The following is a 16,704-nucleotide window of genomic DNA, read 5'->3' as shown; positions in this document are numbered from 1 at the left end:
GAGGTACTGCAAGTCGATGATCAGGCTCTGAATAGAACCATTCAGTGTTGGGGCCTCCCCAGCTGGAAAGAAGGCTGGTACTTCTCCCAGGTCTTAAAATATTTTACAACTCTCTCCATGGAGTGATCACCAAGCACGGCAGGAGAAAGAACAATGGAAGGAGGGAGAGAAAGCTAATCAACCACCCTTAGTAACTTCGACATGGCTGCTGACTTCCAGGCCCAAGAAGAACTGACCACTTTTCCATCCATCACCTATGGTCTATACCTCAGCTCTTACACACATGGTGTTTTATCCCTAATGTAGAAAGTTGCTGCTGATAGTAAGCTGAATTAGAAGCCCTTCCCCCTGTGGTAACTCTGGAATGCCACCCACTCCTTCCTGCCTACCCCTCTCTTCTTGGAGGCTGGCCCAAAGGGACACATAATATTGCCAGAGTCTGGGTGTCTCCAAATTCCCCAACACTGATCAAATAAAGTGAACTGAGAAACTACATTCATTCCCAGAGGATGAGCAGGAAAATGAAGGTAAAGTCAGGAGGTAGGGGCATCTTCCATCAGCAGGGCATGACAAAAGGTAGGATACTTAAGCCCAGAAAGAAGGTGTCTCCTTAAACCTCCCATTCCCTGCAAAGAAACTCAGTCAGCTTACATGACTTATAAGATATGCAACTGTCCCAATTTCTCTGCTCTCCTGGGGTATTTTCTGGAAGCTGGCTTGGGACCCTGCGCTGTTTATCCACTTGCTCTAGCTCAGCTGCTGCTGAACTTCCCCGTGCATATGACAGAGAAAGTCCATATAGGATGCCCCCTGCTCAGGCTCTTGTCTTCCCCTGGGATGTGCCTGAACAGCATCTCCAGCTTGTCCTCCTGTTTCTCCACAATAAGCTTCATGCACTGTGATCTTTGTGCCCATAAACTATCGGTGAGGTCTCCTACCTTCTTATACAGCAAATTACGTGAAACTGGCAGAACACTCAGGCCACAGGTAACCTGACTGAAGGGGGAAATGCTAAAGAGACTGTGGACAACAGGGTTACCTGTTTCTATAGATGAGTTATAAGTGGTACGCAAGGGAAAAAAATCCCACAGTAATCTGTTCATCCACGCATGTATACCCTGAGTGCTGTACTGCACAGTCATCATTTTCCTATTAAGAATAATAACAGGTTTAACCTTTAAATGACCACTTATTTGTAAAAAAAAAAAAAAAAAGTCCCATGTGTATTAAAAATATTAAATAATCAATCATGCAAACTGAATCAACTGAATTGAAATAATGCTTCCCTAATAGAGTGAATGTGGTGATTTCTTCCTTTCCCCCCATGATTACTTATTTTTACTGGGTCATTTCTTTCTTCTCACATTTTTTTATCATAGTTGATTTACAATGTTCTCTCAATTTATGCTGTACAGCAAAGTAACCCAATCATTCATATATATATATATATATATATATATATATATATACATATATATATATATATACATATATATATACTCTTTTCCTAACATTATCCTCTATCATGTTCCATCACAAGTGACTACATATAGTTCCCTGATTGTAGTGGTGATTTCTAATTTAAGCCATATTCAAGGTATAAAAGTTTAAAATACATAAGAAACTCTGTTACACAACAAGAAACAAGTATGAGAAGCTGTTATGAGTTGAACTGTGCCCTCCAAGATTGGTATGTTGAAGTCCTAACCCCTAGGACCCCAGAACGTGACCTTATTTGGAAAGAGGGTCATTGCACATGTAATTAGTTAAAAAGAGGTCATACCGGAACAGGGTGGGCCCCTAATCCAACATGACTGCTGTCCTTATAAAAAGGCCATGTGAAGACAGACACATAGGAAGAACGCCATGTGACAACGAAGGCAGAGACTGGAGTTAAGTAGTTATACGCCAAGGAATGTTAACGACTCCTGGCAAACCACCAGAAGCTAGGAAGAGGCAAGGAAGGGTTCCCCTCTAGGTTTCAGAGGGAGCATGGCCCTGCTGATGGCTTGAGTTCACACTTCTAGCCTCCAGAACTCTGAGACAGTACATTTCTGTTGTTTTTTCAAGCCACCCAGTTTGTGGCAGATTGTTACAGCAGCCATAGGAAACTAATACAGAATTTTCAGTATCTCTTTTGTACATTAATTTACTGTCGACATATTCGATTTTAAAAAATTATTTTTGGAGTCCCCGTCGTGGTGCAGTGGTTAACAAATCCAACTAGGAACCATGCGGTTGCGGGTTCGATCCCTGGCCTTACTCAGGGGGTTAAGAATCTGGCGTTGCCATGAGCTGTGGTGTAGGTCGCAGATGCGGCTCGGATCCTGTGTTGCTGTGGCCCTGGTGTAGGCTGACAGCTACAGCTCCGATTAGACCCCTAGCCTGGGAACCTCCATATGCCATGGGAGCGGCCCAAGAAAAGACCAAAAAAAAATTTTTTTATAAAAATAAATAAATAAATAAAAATAATAAAATAAAAAATAAAAAATAATTTTCTAAAATAATAGAGGCTTTTTTGGGTACAGTTCTATACATTTTAACACATGTATATTATACTCATATAACCATCAATCATGAGATACTGACAGTTAATGTCTTGATTTTTAATAGCCATTGTTAAAACAAGAGCAATGAAACTGACTTAGGCATAAGTAAATTTCTAGCCCTTTCATTATTTAGACTCTACTCACACTTCAATAACACATTTTTAAAATCCTAAAATATAGATAACCTCTAAAAAAAAGTCCACTATCTTTAGTTTATTCATTATCTTTAAAATCTAAAGCTCTATCCTTGAGAAAGTCACCTTCCGAGTTCCTGTTGTGGCTCAGCGGTAATGAGCCCGACTAGTATCCAAGAGGACACAGATTCGTTTGATCCCTGGCCTCACTCAGTGGGTTAGGGATCTGGCATTGCTGTGAGCTGTGGTGTAGGTTGCAGACATGGCTCAGATCTGGTGTTGCTGTGACTGCGGCTGTGGTACAGGCCAGCAGCTGCAGTTCAGTTTCAACACCTAGCCTGGAAATTCCCATTTAACCTTTAAATGACCACTTATTTGTCAAGAGGAAAAAAAAAGTCCCCTGTGTATTAAAAATATTAAATAATCAACCATGCAAAATGAATCAACTAAAATGAAATAATGCTTAAAGCACTAAAAAGTAAAAAAAAAAAAAGTCACCTTTAATAAGGATTCATCTAAAGCTCTGATGTGAAGAAACCGACAAACCACCATTCTTCATACAAAACAGATACTCAACATAAAAGATATATACGTTTTAACACTCATACCACTACTTACTGCTATCAGCTTATTATATGCACAAGTACGCCGTTTTCCCCATATCTTCTAACACCGCATTCATTATAAAACTTCAAGCCTCTCTCTCTCTCTCTTTTAGTCTTAGAACACTGAGAAGTCTGTTTTAAACTTAGGAGTTCTCACTGTGGCTCAGCAGATTAAGAAGCGGACCAGTATCTGTGAGGATGCAGCATCCCTCCCCGGCCTTGCTCAGGGTGTGAAGGATGCAGCGTTGCCGAGAGCGATGGTGTGGGTTGCAGATAAGGCCCGGATCTGGTGTGGCTGTGGAGTAGGCTGGCAGCTGCAGCAAAAAAACTTCTAAACATACACTATTCAACAAACTTTTTAAAAATTATAGTTGATTTACAATGTGCTAGTTTCAAACGTACAATGACATTCAGGTGTGTATGTATCTGCATACTTTTTTAAAGCTCTTTTATATTATAGGTTATTACACGATATTGAGTATCGTTCCCTGCCTTAGAGTCGGTCCTTGTTGTTAACCTATTTTATACACAGCAGTGTGTATGTGTTCATCTCAAGCTCCTAATTTATCCCCCTGCGATTATCCCCTTTGGAAACCGTTCTTTCTATGTCTGTGGTCTGTCTCTATTTTGTAAATAAGTTCATTTGCATCATTTTTGAGTCCACATATAAGTGATACCATGTGGTATTTGTCTTTCTCTGTCGGACATTTCGTTCAGTATGAGAATCTCTAGGACGATCCATGTTCCTGCAAATGCCATTATTTTGTTCTCTTTTAGGGCTGTGTAACACACCAGTGTGTGTGTACCACATCTTTTTTTTTTTTTTTTTTTTTGGTCTTTTTAGAGTTGCACCCTTGGCACATGGAGGTTCCCAGGCTAGGGGTCAAATTGGAAACGTAGCCGCCGGCCTACACCACAGCTCACGGCAACGCCAGATCCTTAACCCACTGAGTGGGGCCAGGGGTCAAACCTGCATCCTCATGGACACTAGTCAGGTTTGCTTCCACGGAGCCATGATGGGAACTACCACCACATCTCCTTTATCCACTCATCTGTCAGGGGACATTTAGGCGGCTTCCATATCTTAGTTATTGTAAACAGCGCTGCTGTGAATACTGGGGTCACGTATCTTTCTGAATTAGAGTTTTCTGCAGATACTCACCCAGGAGTGGGATTGCAGGATCACACGGTCACTCTGCTTTTAGTGTTTTAAGGAACGTCCCTACTGTGTTTCATTTCCACCAACAGCGCAAGAGCGTTCCTTATTCTCTGCACCCTCTCCAGCATCTGTTATTTGCAGACTTTTTAATGAGAGCCCTTCTGACTTGTGTGAGGTAAGACCTCACTCGAGTTTTGATTCACATTTCTCTAATAATTAGCAATATTGAGACTCTTTTCAGGTGCCTACTGGCCATCTGTGTGTCTTCTTTGGAAAAAGGTCTATTTAGATCTTCTGCTCATTTTTTGATTGGCCTGTTTGTTTTTTTGATATTAAGCTGCATGAGCTGTTTGCATGTTTTGGAAATTAACCAACATTTATTAAATATTAAGATGTGTGTGTGATGCACTGGGATGGAGGAGGAAGGAGAGAACTGCCTTCTTTTAAAAAGAGCAATATGATTTTAAAACTTGGTTAAGTTTATACTTTAAAAAAAGTTACCACTTATCCCTTAAAAGTACGCAACGGCTGTAGGATATTCATCCTACGTATAAATTAAGTCATTTTTTCCCACAATGAAATTTTATTATGATTTTATATCTATTCTCACCTACACACAAAAAAACCTATACCTATAAGGCTTTTTAGGTGAGGATATCTTTTGTTCCCCCAAATAAAACAGATTAAAAACAAATTACATACAAAAATCAACAACTGTAATACTTGTTACTGCTGCATTTCACAAAAGTTATACTATAGAAAAATTTCACAGATATGAGTGATATGTTTTTATTGATAACATACACATGCTCATAATTATAAACTTACTATTTAACATGTCAGCTATGGATAACTTCCTGAAATGGACATCTTTATTATCACACTTCTTCCACATAAAGTAATACTAAGCATAGTCAAGACTATCCACACCCAGGGAGTTCCCACTGTGGCTCAGTGGGTTAAGAACCTGACTAGGGAGTTCTGGTCACGGCTCAGCAGTTAAGGAATCTGACTAGTATCCATGAGGCTGCGGATTCGATCCCTGGCCTCGCTCAGTGGGTTAAGGATCCGGCATTGCCATCAGCTGAATTGTAGGTTGCAGAAGCGGCTGGGATCCTGCATTGCTGTGGCTGTGGCACGGGCCAGCACCTGCAGCTCCAATTCTACCCCTAGCCTGGGAAACTCCATATGCCATGGGTGCAGCCCTAAAAAGCCAAAAAAAAATTTTTTTTTAAATAGAATAAAAAGGAGTATGCCTTAAAAAAAAAAATGAATCTGACTAGTATCCCTAAGGATGTGGGTTCAATCCCTGGCCTCGCTGGGTGGGTTAAAGGATTGGAGTTGCTGTGGCTGTGGTGTAGGCTGGCAGCTGAAACTCTGATTAACTTCTAGCCTGGGAACCCCCATATGCCATGGATGTGACCCTAAAAAGACAGAAGAAAAAAAAAAAGACTATCCACATACAAATTATGTGTTTATTAGAAAATATGTAGGGAGTTCTCATCGTGGCACAGTGGAAACGAATCCAACTAGGAACCATGAGGTTATGGGTTCGATCCCTGGCCTCGCTCAGTGGGTTAAGGAGCTATGGTGTAGGTCACAGTCACGGCTCAGATCCGGCATTGCTGTGGCTGTGGCATAGGCCGGTAGCAACAGCTTCAATTTGGTAACCTCCATATGCCATGGCTGCGGCCCTCAGAAGACAAAAAAAAAAATATATATATATATATATAAAGATAAAAATACGGTTCAACTGTCAGAATCTATGATAATTTCTGGATAAACATTTATTTAATTAAGATACAGCAGCACTGAAGGTCCCTACGACTTTACTCAATTTTTGAAAATCTAAATAGTCAAATAAATATAATATCTCTGCTCTTACAAGAGAAACACGGTTAATGCTTCTTTTCCCTTAATCAATTCAGATTTCCCTGAGAAGGCACAAACATCCTTTAAGTTTTACCAAACACAGAGAAATTAATTTAAAATAGGATGGATAGCAAAAAAGGGTCAACATCTTAAAATTATTAGTAAATTCTAGCTGTACCATTCTTAAACCATCTGCAGACTCCTGAATACGTATTTTCCCAAGGTCTGTACTACCACGGGCTTCTGAAACAGGTTAGAAATGCAGATGCTTAAAACCTCTGAACCCTATTACCTTCATAATACTGAGAGATCAGACTTTAAGTCTATTCACAGAGCTTCAGATTTACACATGTCCATGAAAGGACTAATTTACAATTTTCCCCTTTTAAAAGGAACAATGCTCCTGATTCATTACTGTCATGTAAAAGAAATGTGTCCTTTGAGCAAAACAACCTATACAGGTCTCCCATTTGTTTACATCAAGCTAGGAAAGTTCTAGTTCTGATTCAAAATGTGATGTTTTCTACAGAGCATTTGCTTTTCAATCCGTCCACGACTCCCCATTATCAGATTCCACGCAGAAAGGCATCTAAAGTTACTGAATTTAAAATAGCAACACTTTGTACCAATTTTTTGTTGTTGGTCTAATTTGTTTTCCTTCACATTTTTGATTTGGTGGTGTGCTGTTTTCTTTATTTCAAAATTTATGTATTTATTTTTATGTTAAGGTCTTCTTGTTTTGTTCACCGAAATTCCCTTATGAAACTTTTCTTTAAAAGGATGTTGTTATAAAAAAATCCCCTAACTTCCCTTGCTTCCTAAAGCATCAGCCTTCAACAGCTTCTCCATTCTGAGGTTCTAACTATGACTTGGACACAGTAAGGAAATATGCAGAATTTTTAATAGTACCACTGACTAATTAAATTGAGTCTGAAATGAAGTTATAAAGAACACGACTGCTATCTTGCAATATACAAATCACTTCCTCACTCATTTCTTGGCAAGACTTTTATAAAACCTCTCATCTAGATTAAGTCACATACTCACATTTTCAATTTAAGTGACGAGGGATGGGTCTCTAATTTTACATATTAAAAGAAGGTTCATGCCAAGATACAGAACTCAGAATGATACAGAATGGAATATCCTTCTCTTCCACACTTAGCATAAATTAAGTTCAGAAAAATAAAGATTACACAGCTCATGGTTCTCAAATAGCATTACTCAAAGTGATTAATTCATTCTACCTTTATCTATGAAATGCGAAATGAGAATCAGAAAATGTGATTCTCTGTGTCCTTTCTCCAGCCCCGAAAACTATCAGACAAGAGCTCATCGCCCTAATACGCGTGCATTATGTATGTATATTTCATATACATTATGAAAGAAAAATATCTGACTGAAACATGACCTGGATCACCCACAAAATCTGATTTTACTCAGAACCTGACATAGTCATTTTCAAAATACCTACCTCTTTAAAACTCTTCCTCTCCCTCAGCTGCCCCCCAAAGTTTGAAAATTCTTCCAAATCCAATATTGCTGACTACAAAACGACTACTTGAATTGACACTTTTCAATTCAAAATATTTTAAACGAGAATCTTAAAAGTCAACTGATCTAAATCATACAAAGAATAAGGTTTACAGGCTTTAAAAGACAGGCCTACATTCATTTTCATGTTTTCAGTATTTCAGTATTAAAGCGGTACACCTTAATTAACTGATCATTCAATATTTCAAAAATACACAAAGGACTAGCCTCAAATAAACAAAACCTTCTAAATCCACTGTCACTGTATTCCGGCACAGGACAGATTTTGATAAATTTACATTTTACTTTTGCAAAACAAATTGTGGCATACTGCTATTTTAAAGAGAAACACAGGATCCAATGATTCCCAATAATCACAGGTAGATTACTTCACAGGAAACACGAGAATGCACTACTCTTCAAAAGAAAAACATTGCACATACGTCAGTTCTCCCAGGGAAGAAGAGAGCTAAATGGTTGGGGTTCGTGTGTGTGCGTGTGCCTGTGCTTGTTTAATTCTAAAACCAACCCCTCTCCAACTCCTTTCAAAAATCAGTATTTTTTTTTCAATAAACAGCAGCATATACTGTACAAGAAAATGCATAAAGGTAATGTGCACTTCAGAATGCTATAATAATCCAAATTTTCTTAAAAAATCAGTGTTTTCATTTCCCACAGAGCAAGTCAATGTTAAACAATGTCATTTTTTTTTCCCTTCCTCCCCAACCCTCCACGCATCAGGACGACTGTATTTCTATACTGAGTAAGACGAACAAACTGACGAGGAGCTCTGAAGGAGTAAAAGGAAAAGAAACCCCTTTTCTTCTCCCCAGAAACAAAAAGATAACACAAAAGCAAATATGAAGACTTGTTAAATGAGAAGCGTTGGAAACACCCAACGTGACCAGCTTTTGATCTGCCCCAGTCTGACAAGGAAGACACACCCCACCCCCACTCCAGATTGTGTGCCTTTTTTCCCCTTAGGTGGGGGTGTGGAGACGAGGAGCTGTCACATTTCCATCTTCCGTCATTGTTAAGTCCACAGCCTGGATTCCCAAGTATCACCGGTCCAGGGGGGGGAACAGGAAAGCCAATCATGAAAACTGCCTGAAATGCACCGTATTTGGCTGGTGTTTCCCATTTTCAAAGTTAATTATACCCAGCTTCAACCTGCGAATTCGAGATTGCCTTTGACAGCCTGTCCCTCAAACATCCCCCGTAAGATCGCCTGCTCCGGATTCTCCAACAATTCTCCCCTCTCTCAACTTCAATTAGAAAAACGCATTTCAGAAAATTATTACATCCAAGAAGGCACGCACCTCCCCACCCATCCTTTTGGCTGTGGGGGTGAGGGGTGGAATGAAGAGTGAAAAAGAGACCCATTCGCTCTTCGAACAAAAAGAAATGGGGGGAAGAGGACTAGGGGGGGAAAGAGCAGCAGTGGACCCGAACGAAATGTTGAGAAAAGTTTTTTGTGTGACTCGTCTGTCCCTCGGCAGGGAAAAGGGAGTTGGGAGAAAGCCGGGGTCTCGGCCCAGGGCTCGCGCCGGGGAAGGCACCTGCGGAAGAGGAGGCCGGGGACCCGAGAGCAGCCGAGCGAGCACCTACCGACTTGCAGCACATTCTCCACGGAGCCGCTGTCCAGCAGACGGATGCCCCGGCGGAACGGGAGCCCCTCGCCGCCCCCGCCGCCGGCCGCTGCAGCCCCGGAGCCCAGCCCGGGGGACGCCCCCGCCGCGGCGGCCCCGGGGGCGGAGCCGGCCGGAGCGGCGGCCCCGGGGGGCGGCGGCGGCGGCCCCTCCTCGGCCGGCAGAGCCCCCGCGGCGCCGCCCGCCGCGCCGGCGCCAGGGCCGCCGCGGTACTGGAAGCTGGAGTACATGCAGATCTCCCGCTCATTCCGCGGGAAGGACCAGTAGACGATGCGGCGCTGCACGGGCTCCGGGATCCGCTCGAAGCGCTCCTCCACCCGCTCGTACGCCCACTTTTCCGCCACCGTCTTGGCGGCGCAGTCCAGCAAGGACTCCGGCTGCAGGTGGGGGCGGGCCCCCGGGGGCAGGCAGCTGCCGCCGACGCCCCCCGCCCCGCCGCCCGCCGCCCCTGGCGCCCCGCGAGGGTGGTGAGCCTGCGGGCTGGGCCACGAGCACAGGCGCTTGGCCGGAGAGACCGGCGGCGGCGAGAGCAGCTCCTCTCGCTCACCTCCTTCCGCCATTGCTGGGGACTGACTGACTGACTGAGGCGTCTGCAGCGACGGCGGCACCGGCGGCTGCGGAGACCCCGGCCACAGCCACGCGCCCCGCGCAAGCGCCCAGCTGCGGCGCGGGGGGCAGGGGGGCTGGAGGGCGGGGCGAGCGAGCCCGCGAGCCGGCCGGCCCGAGTGGGGCGCCTGGGCCCGGCCGACGGGGGCGGACGGAGGACAAGCGCGAGGCGGCGCGCGCTGTCCGGGCCGCCGCGAGAGCGAGGAGGCACGGGAGCGAGCGCGGGCCGGCGGCGCGCGCCAGGCGCACACGGCCGGGGACGCGCGCCGAGCGCTCGCGCGGGGCGGACGGCCACCTAGGGGCCACCCAGGAGCGAGGAGCGCCGGGCGCCGTCGCCAGCCCGCGCGCCCCCGACCCGCCGGCCGCCGGAGGGAGGGGAGTGGACTGGGCGGCCAAGGGCAACGGCGGAGCACGGGCTCAGCGAGGAGCCGCCGCGAAGCGCGAGGCTGGCGGGGCAGGGGGAGAGAGAGAACTCAAATCAGGCTCCGCTGATACGTGGACGAGACGGGAGACGGTGGCAGCCGAGCGAGGGAGCTGGTAGGAAGACGCTAGGAAGACACGTAAAAAATCGGGACGTTTTAGTGATGAAAACGCTCCTCACCCAACGGCAATGTAGAATAAAGTTGGCGGTCCCCTCCAGAGCCGGGCAAAGTCCCACCAGCCCTCGGACAATGGGGCGCCAAGTCTCACTGCCAAGGCAGATGCAATGCTTTGGAGCGTTTTAGCACCTTCTTGCATCCTAGGAAACAAAACACCTTTCCTGTCGTTTTTGGTAGAATTCACTGATCCCCTGCCTCCAGTCTTTTTTTTCCCCCTCGCCTACCTCAGTCTGCCTACACCATCATATTAATGATAACGAGTTGCACGCATCTTTTTATATATTTGTGTAATGTTTGACTGCCCAACTGACTGTAAGAGAGCAAGAGCCTGAGAGCAAGGATCATGTGTATTTTCTTGATAATTTCTCCTCCGACCTACAGCAACTTCACCACTAACTCCTCCATAGAAAGGAATGAGTTGTAAGTGACAATATGTTGCTGAGTCAAGAAAACTTGGATTATTTCAGATTTGCTCACAAACGAATCTCTAAAACGTTAAAATGTTCCGAGAAGTGTATTGACCAGTTCCTTCAGACGCATTCTCCCTTCCAAACGAGTGCGTTCTAGAGCGTAGTATAAAATAAGGACAAGAAGTTGGGGTGGGGGAGGGATGGGTTGGGGGTTCCGAATGGACATGATGTAAAGTTGGGGTGTGATGATTGTTGTGAGACTATAAGTATAATAAAATGTATTGCGTTTAAATAATATAAATAAAAATTAAGGATAAGAAGTAAATGATTGGAGACAAATAGGGGTCAAAGTAATTTAGTTTTGCTATATTCTCAGAATTAAAGAGCATAGACTATAGAGTCAGAATTGGGTATGAATCGCACTTGCTACTTGTGTGACCCTAAACATGACTCAAGTCATTTGGAAAAGGGAGCTACTAATAATGCCTACACTTATAATTTATTAGAAAAAATTAAAAAAAGAAACTAGTGTGTGTTCACTATAGTATGTACTCAATACACATATTTATATTTGTGAATGCTTTCGTATCTGTAGATATCTAAATGGATTATTGTGAAGTAGCATACTCCCTACACCCCCTTAAATCCGGTACAATTGTAGGCTTTCATGGCACCCATTGCTTTCCTTCCTAGAACTTATCAGAGTTTATTTTGGGGATGAGTATTCCTTTAATGCCTTTCTCCTTGACTAGATTATGAGCTACATAAGGGCAGAAAATGTTTCTAAGTGAGAGCCATAGTGCACGCACATGGAATATGCTCAAAAAAATTTGCTTTTGGAGTTACCCTTCAGGTGCCCCGGAAACAAATCCGACTAGGAAACATGAGGTTGCAGGTTCGATCCCTGGCCTCGCTCAGTGGGTTAAGGATCTGGCGTTGCGGTGAGCTGTGGTGTAGACCCACAGCAACAGCTCGGATTAGACCCCTGGCCTGGGATTCTCCATATGCCAAGGGAGTGGGCCTAGAAAAGGCAAAAAGACAAAAATAAATAAATAAATAAATAAAGGTAAAAGAAAAGATACATTAAAATATATGTATGTATATGTGGATTAGTACCTAGCACGTGGTTAAGTACTTAATAAGTGTTACTTCTTATTAGAGTTCCCTGATGGCCTAGTGGGCTAAGGACCCAGAATTTGTCACTGCTGTGGCTTAGGTTGCTGCTATGGTATAGGCTCCATCTCTGGCCTGGGAACTTCCACATGTTGCAGCCTGTGGCCAAAAGAAAAAAATATTAATGGACATTTAGACTTGTTTCCAATTTTTTAAATTATTGCAAACAGTACTACAATGAGCATCTCCTTGTGTGCATATTCTAGAAATTTTTTCTTGTGGTATAGATAGCCAGAATGGAATTACCAATCATAAAATACAAACACTTGGTTTTGCTAAATGCTGTCAATTTGTGTACCAATGTAGCTATCCCAGGGTTTTAGTTATTAATGCAGAGTAACAACTCTAAAACTTAGAAGTTTTAAATAACATCAGTAATCTATTCTCTCTCGCAGTTTCTATGAGTAAGGAATTAGGCAGCAGTGTGGCCATGTGGTTCTGGCTCAGGAACTCTCATGAAGTTGGCAATAAATGTTGGCAGAGGCAGCGATCATCTGAAGACTCAACTGGGGCTAAACTCCCACAGCGGCTGGTAAGTTGGTGCTAGTTGCTGGCAGGAGGCCTGGGTTCATCTCCAGGCGAGCCTCTCCAATGCGCTGTTTTCATACCCTGTGGCATGGCTGGTTTCCCCCAGAGGAATCAGAGAGCAAGGCAGAAGCTGCAACGCCTTATGACCTAGCCTCGGAAGTCACACACCATCACTTCTACCGTATCCTGTCAGGCCAACCCTGATTCAGTGTGGGAGAAGACCACAGAGGCATAAACCCCAGGAGGAGGCAAGGTTCCCTGGAAGCCATGTTGGATATGGGCTCCCACAACCAACTCCCACCAGCACTGAGTAAGCGTACTGGTTCCCCATGTCTTCACCAACATGCAATATTGTCAGGCTTCATCATTTTTATTTATTTTTATCTGCTTACTGGTGAGGTTGAGCATTGCATGTTTTTGGCCATCAGACATCCTCTTCTGTTAACTGCCTATTTACTTTTTTTTCTTCTGGATTGTTTGACATTTTCTTGATTTGTAGTACTTCATATATTCTGGATAGTACTCCTTTGTTATATGCATTGCAAATATTGTCTTCCAATACATCTCTTATCCTTTAATCTTACTATGTCTATATATATATATGTGTATATATATGTATATATATATGTATATATATATATATTTTTTTTGCTTTTGCTTTTTAGGGCCACACCTGCAGCATGTGGAAGTTCCCGGGCTAGGGATCAAATCAGAGCTGCAGCTGCCAGCCTATACCACAGCCACAGCAACACCAGATCTGAGTCACATCTGCAACCTACACCACAGCTTGTGGCACCTCTGGATCCTTAATCCACTGAGTGAGACCAGGGATCAAACCCATATCCTCATGGATACTAGTTGGGTTTTTAACCCTCTGAGCCACAATGGGAACAACTCTTTTGCTATATTTTGATTAAATCAAATTACCTAACTTTTCTTTTGCGTTTTATACACATTATATCTTTTTTTAAGGAAGACTTCCATATTCTATGGGTTTTTTTCTAGTATTTCTTTTAAGTTTTAGGTTTTTTTCCTATCTGGAATGTTTTTAATTCTTTTTTTTTTCAGGGCCACACTCTCAGCATATGGAGTTTCCCAGGCTAGGGATCAAATCAGAGCTATAGCTGCTGGCCTACACCACGCCACAGCAATGCAGGATCCGAACTGCATCTGCAACCTACACCATAGCTCACAGCAAGGCCAGATCCTTAACCCCCTAAGCAGGCCAGGGATCGAACCTGTGTCCTCATGGATACTACTCAGATGCATTAACTGCTGAGCCATGATGGGAACTCCCAATTTTAATTCTTTTTTAAAAGAGAATTATTAATTGCTCTAAAACCACTTGTTCAGCCTTTCCTCCATTGATCTGTGATTATCATATACCAATTTGTCTTATATGCATGGATTTGTTTCTAAGCCTTTTTTTCTGTTTCACTTTTTAATCTCTTTGCATTACAATGATATACTTTTTAAATTAATAATTAGGAGTTCCTGTTGTGGTACAGTAGAAACGAATCGGACTAGGAACCATGAGGTTGCAGGTTCAATCCCTGTTCTCGCTCAGTGGGTTAAGGATCCAGTGTTGCCGTGAGCTGTGGTGTAGGTCGCAGACTTGGCTTGGATCTGGTGTGGCTGTGGCTGTGGCGTAGGCCAGCAGCTGTAGCTTCAATTACTCCCCCTAGTCTGGGAACCTCCATGTGCTGTGGGTGCAGCCTTAAAAAAAAATTATAAATAAAAAAAAAATTAAATTTGGTAATATGTAATCAAATTTGGAAATATTTAGATGACTGGTAAGATGAATTCTCCTTTGTCCTTGTTTTCCAAATTTTTTCTTAGCTATCCACGCACCTTTTTATCCTTCCATATAAATCTTATAGTCAACTTTACTATGTATCCCCAAAAGTCCTACAGAGAATTTTTCTTGGAATTATATTGAATTTATAGATTAATTTGGGGACAGTTATGATTGTCTTCATAAATTGCGCATCTCTTCATTTAGATGGGTGTTCTTTACCAACCTTTTTAAAAAGAACTAAATATTTTATTTTATTTTTTTACTATTTCTTGGGCCGCTTCCGAGGCATATGGAGATTCCCAGGCTAGGGGTCTAATCGGAGCCGTAGCCACCAGCCTATGCCAGAGCCACAGCAATGCGGGATCCGAGCTGCATCTGCAACCTACACCACAGCTCACGGCAACGCCAGATTGTTAACCCACTGAGCAAGGGCAGGGACTGAACCCGCAACCTCATGGTTCCTAGTCGGATTCGTTAACCACTGCGCCACGTCGGGAACTCCTAAATATTTTATTATTATTCTTATATTTATTTTGTGACCCTAGTGATTGCTGGATCTTTCCCAAAATATCATGAAACAAGATACAAACTCACATCTAGTTAAGATGAAACATGAAAAGTTAAATAACAGTAAAAGACTGAAATAACACCAAAAAATGTAATCGCTTCAGAGAATTGTCAAGTAATTTGAAGAAGTAGTATTTATTTGGGGAATGAGAAGAAAGACCAGTTTGAATAGAAATTGAGAGAGGAAGCTCTACTATAGTCTTTTTTCATCTAGATCTTGGAGAATGAATAGGATTCAAATAGGCCCAAGGGCTCGGGGAGGGAATTTCAATTGGGTTGAACAACTTCAGTAAAAACACAAAAGCTGAAAAGTACGAAAGCCTCACAGAACAGTTAAAAATAAATCTGTTTTGGGAGTTCCTGTTGTGGCTCAGCAGTAATGAACCAGACTGATATCCATAAGGATTCGGATTTGATCCTTTGCCCTGCTCACTGGGTTAAGGATTTGGTGCTGCCACAAGCTGTGGTGTAGGTCGCAGATGTGGCTCAGATCGGACATGGCTGTGGCTGTGGCGTAGCCCAGCAGCTGCAGCTCGGATTTGACTACAGCTCCAATCCAACCCCTAGCCTGGGGATTTCCATATGCTGTGGGTGTGGCCCTAAAAAGAGAATGAATGAATGAATGAATAAATCTGTTTCACTATAGAAGTGGGTAATAAAAATTATAAAGGTCTTTTAAAGCCAAATGATGGAAGTTCCTGTTGTGGCTCAGCATTGACGAACTCAACTAGTATCCATGAAGATGCAAATTTGATCCCTAGCCTCGATCAGTGGGTTAAAAATCATTGCCAGGACCCCAGGCCTAGGAACCTCCATGTGCCTCTGGTGTGGCCCTAAAAAAAAATTGTTACAGCCAAATTATGGACAGTATTAAAGGCCGGTTAGGGAAGGTAGAGGTGAGTGTACTGTGTGGGCAGAGTGGGAATGGAGGCAGTGACGGTGGTTAGACATCCATGTAACATGATAACACTGAACATATCCTATGTTTTCCTCACCTTTTCTCCCATTAATAAGAGGTTTATACTTAGCACATAATAGATCAATAAATATTTCATGAATGAATGCATGATCCAGCTGTGATATGGAGAATCTATTCAAAGGAGACATAAAAACCTTTTAGGTACCTATTCCAATAATCTGGTCATAAATTTAGTGGCCACACTTCAGATGACAGTAGGAAAAGAGGAATTTCTTTGAATAAAATGTTTCTGCTCTATTGTTCCTAAAAAAGGATTCAATTTGGAGTTCCCATCGTGGCGCAGCAGAAATGAATCTGACTGGGAACCGTGAGGTTGCAGGTTCGATCCCTGGCCCCACTCAGTGGGTTAAGGATCCGGCGTTGCCGTGAGCTGTGGTGTAGGTCGAAGACTCGGCTCGGATCCCGCGTTGCTGTGGCTGTGGCAAAGGCCGGCAGCTGCAGCTCCGATTCAAGCCCTAGCCTGGGAACCTCCATATGCCACAGTTGTGGCCCTTGAAAGACAAAAAAAGACAAAAAAAAGCAATTAATATTAACATCCATACT

The 16,704-nt window shown here is 43.2% G+C and overlaps 1 protein-coding gene across 1 annotated transcript in view; it reads right to left on the bottom strand.

Annotated features, from left to right (window-relative positions):
* ZSWIM5 (zinc finger SWIM-type containing 5) overlaps positions 1–10,165 on the bottom strand; it is a 186,573-nt gene extending 176,408 nt beyond the window's left edge. The window contains exon 1 of the mRNA XM_047789264.1: positions 9,461–10,165. Coding sequence (XP_047645220.1) covers positions 9,461–10,061 — 601 coding nt within the window. The 5' untranslated portion in view covers positions 10,062–10,165. The remainder of the gene's footprint in view (positions 1–9,460) is intronic.
* Positions 10,166–16,704: the final 6,539 nt, after the last annotated feature.

This window comes from Phacochoerus africanus, chromosome 8, assembly GCF_016906955.1.
Source record: "Phacochoerus africanus isolate WHEZ1 chromosome 8, ROS_Pafr_v1, whole genome shotgun sequence".
Lineage (NCBI taxonomy): Eukaryota > Metazoa > Chordata > Mammalia > Artiodactyla > Suidae > Phacochoerus > Phacochoerus africanus.
This window is presented reverse-complemented; position numbering and strand designations above follow the sequence as displayed.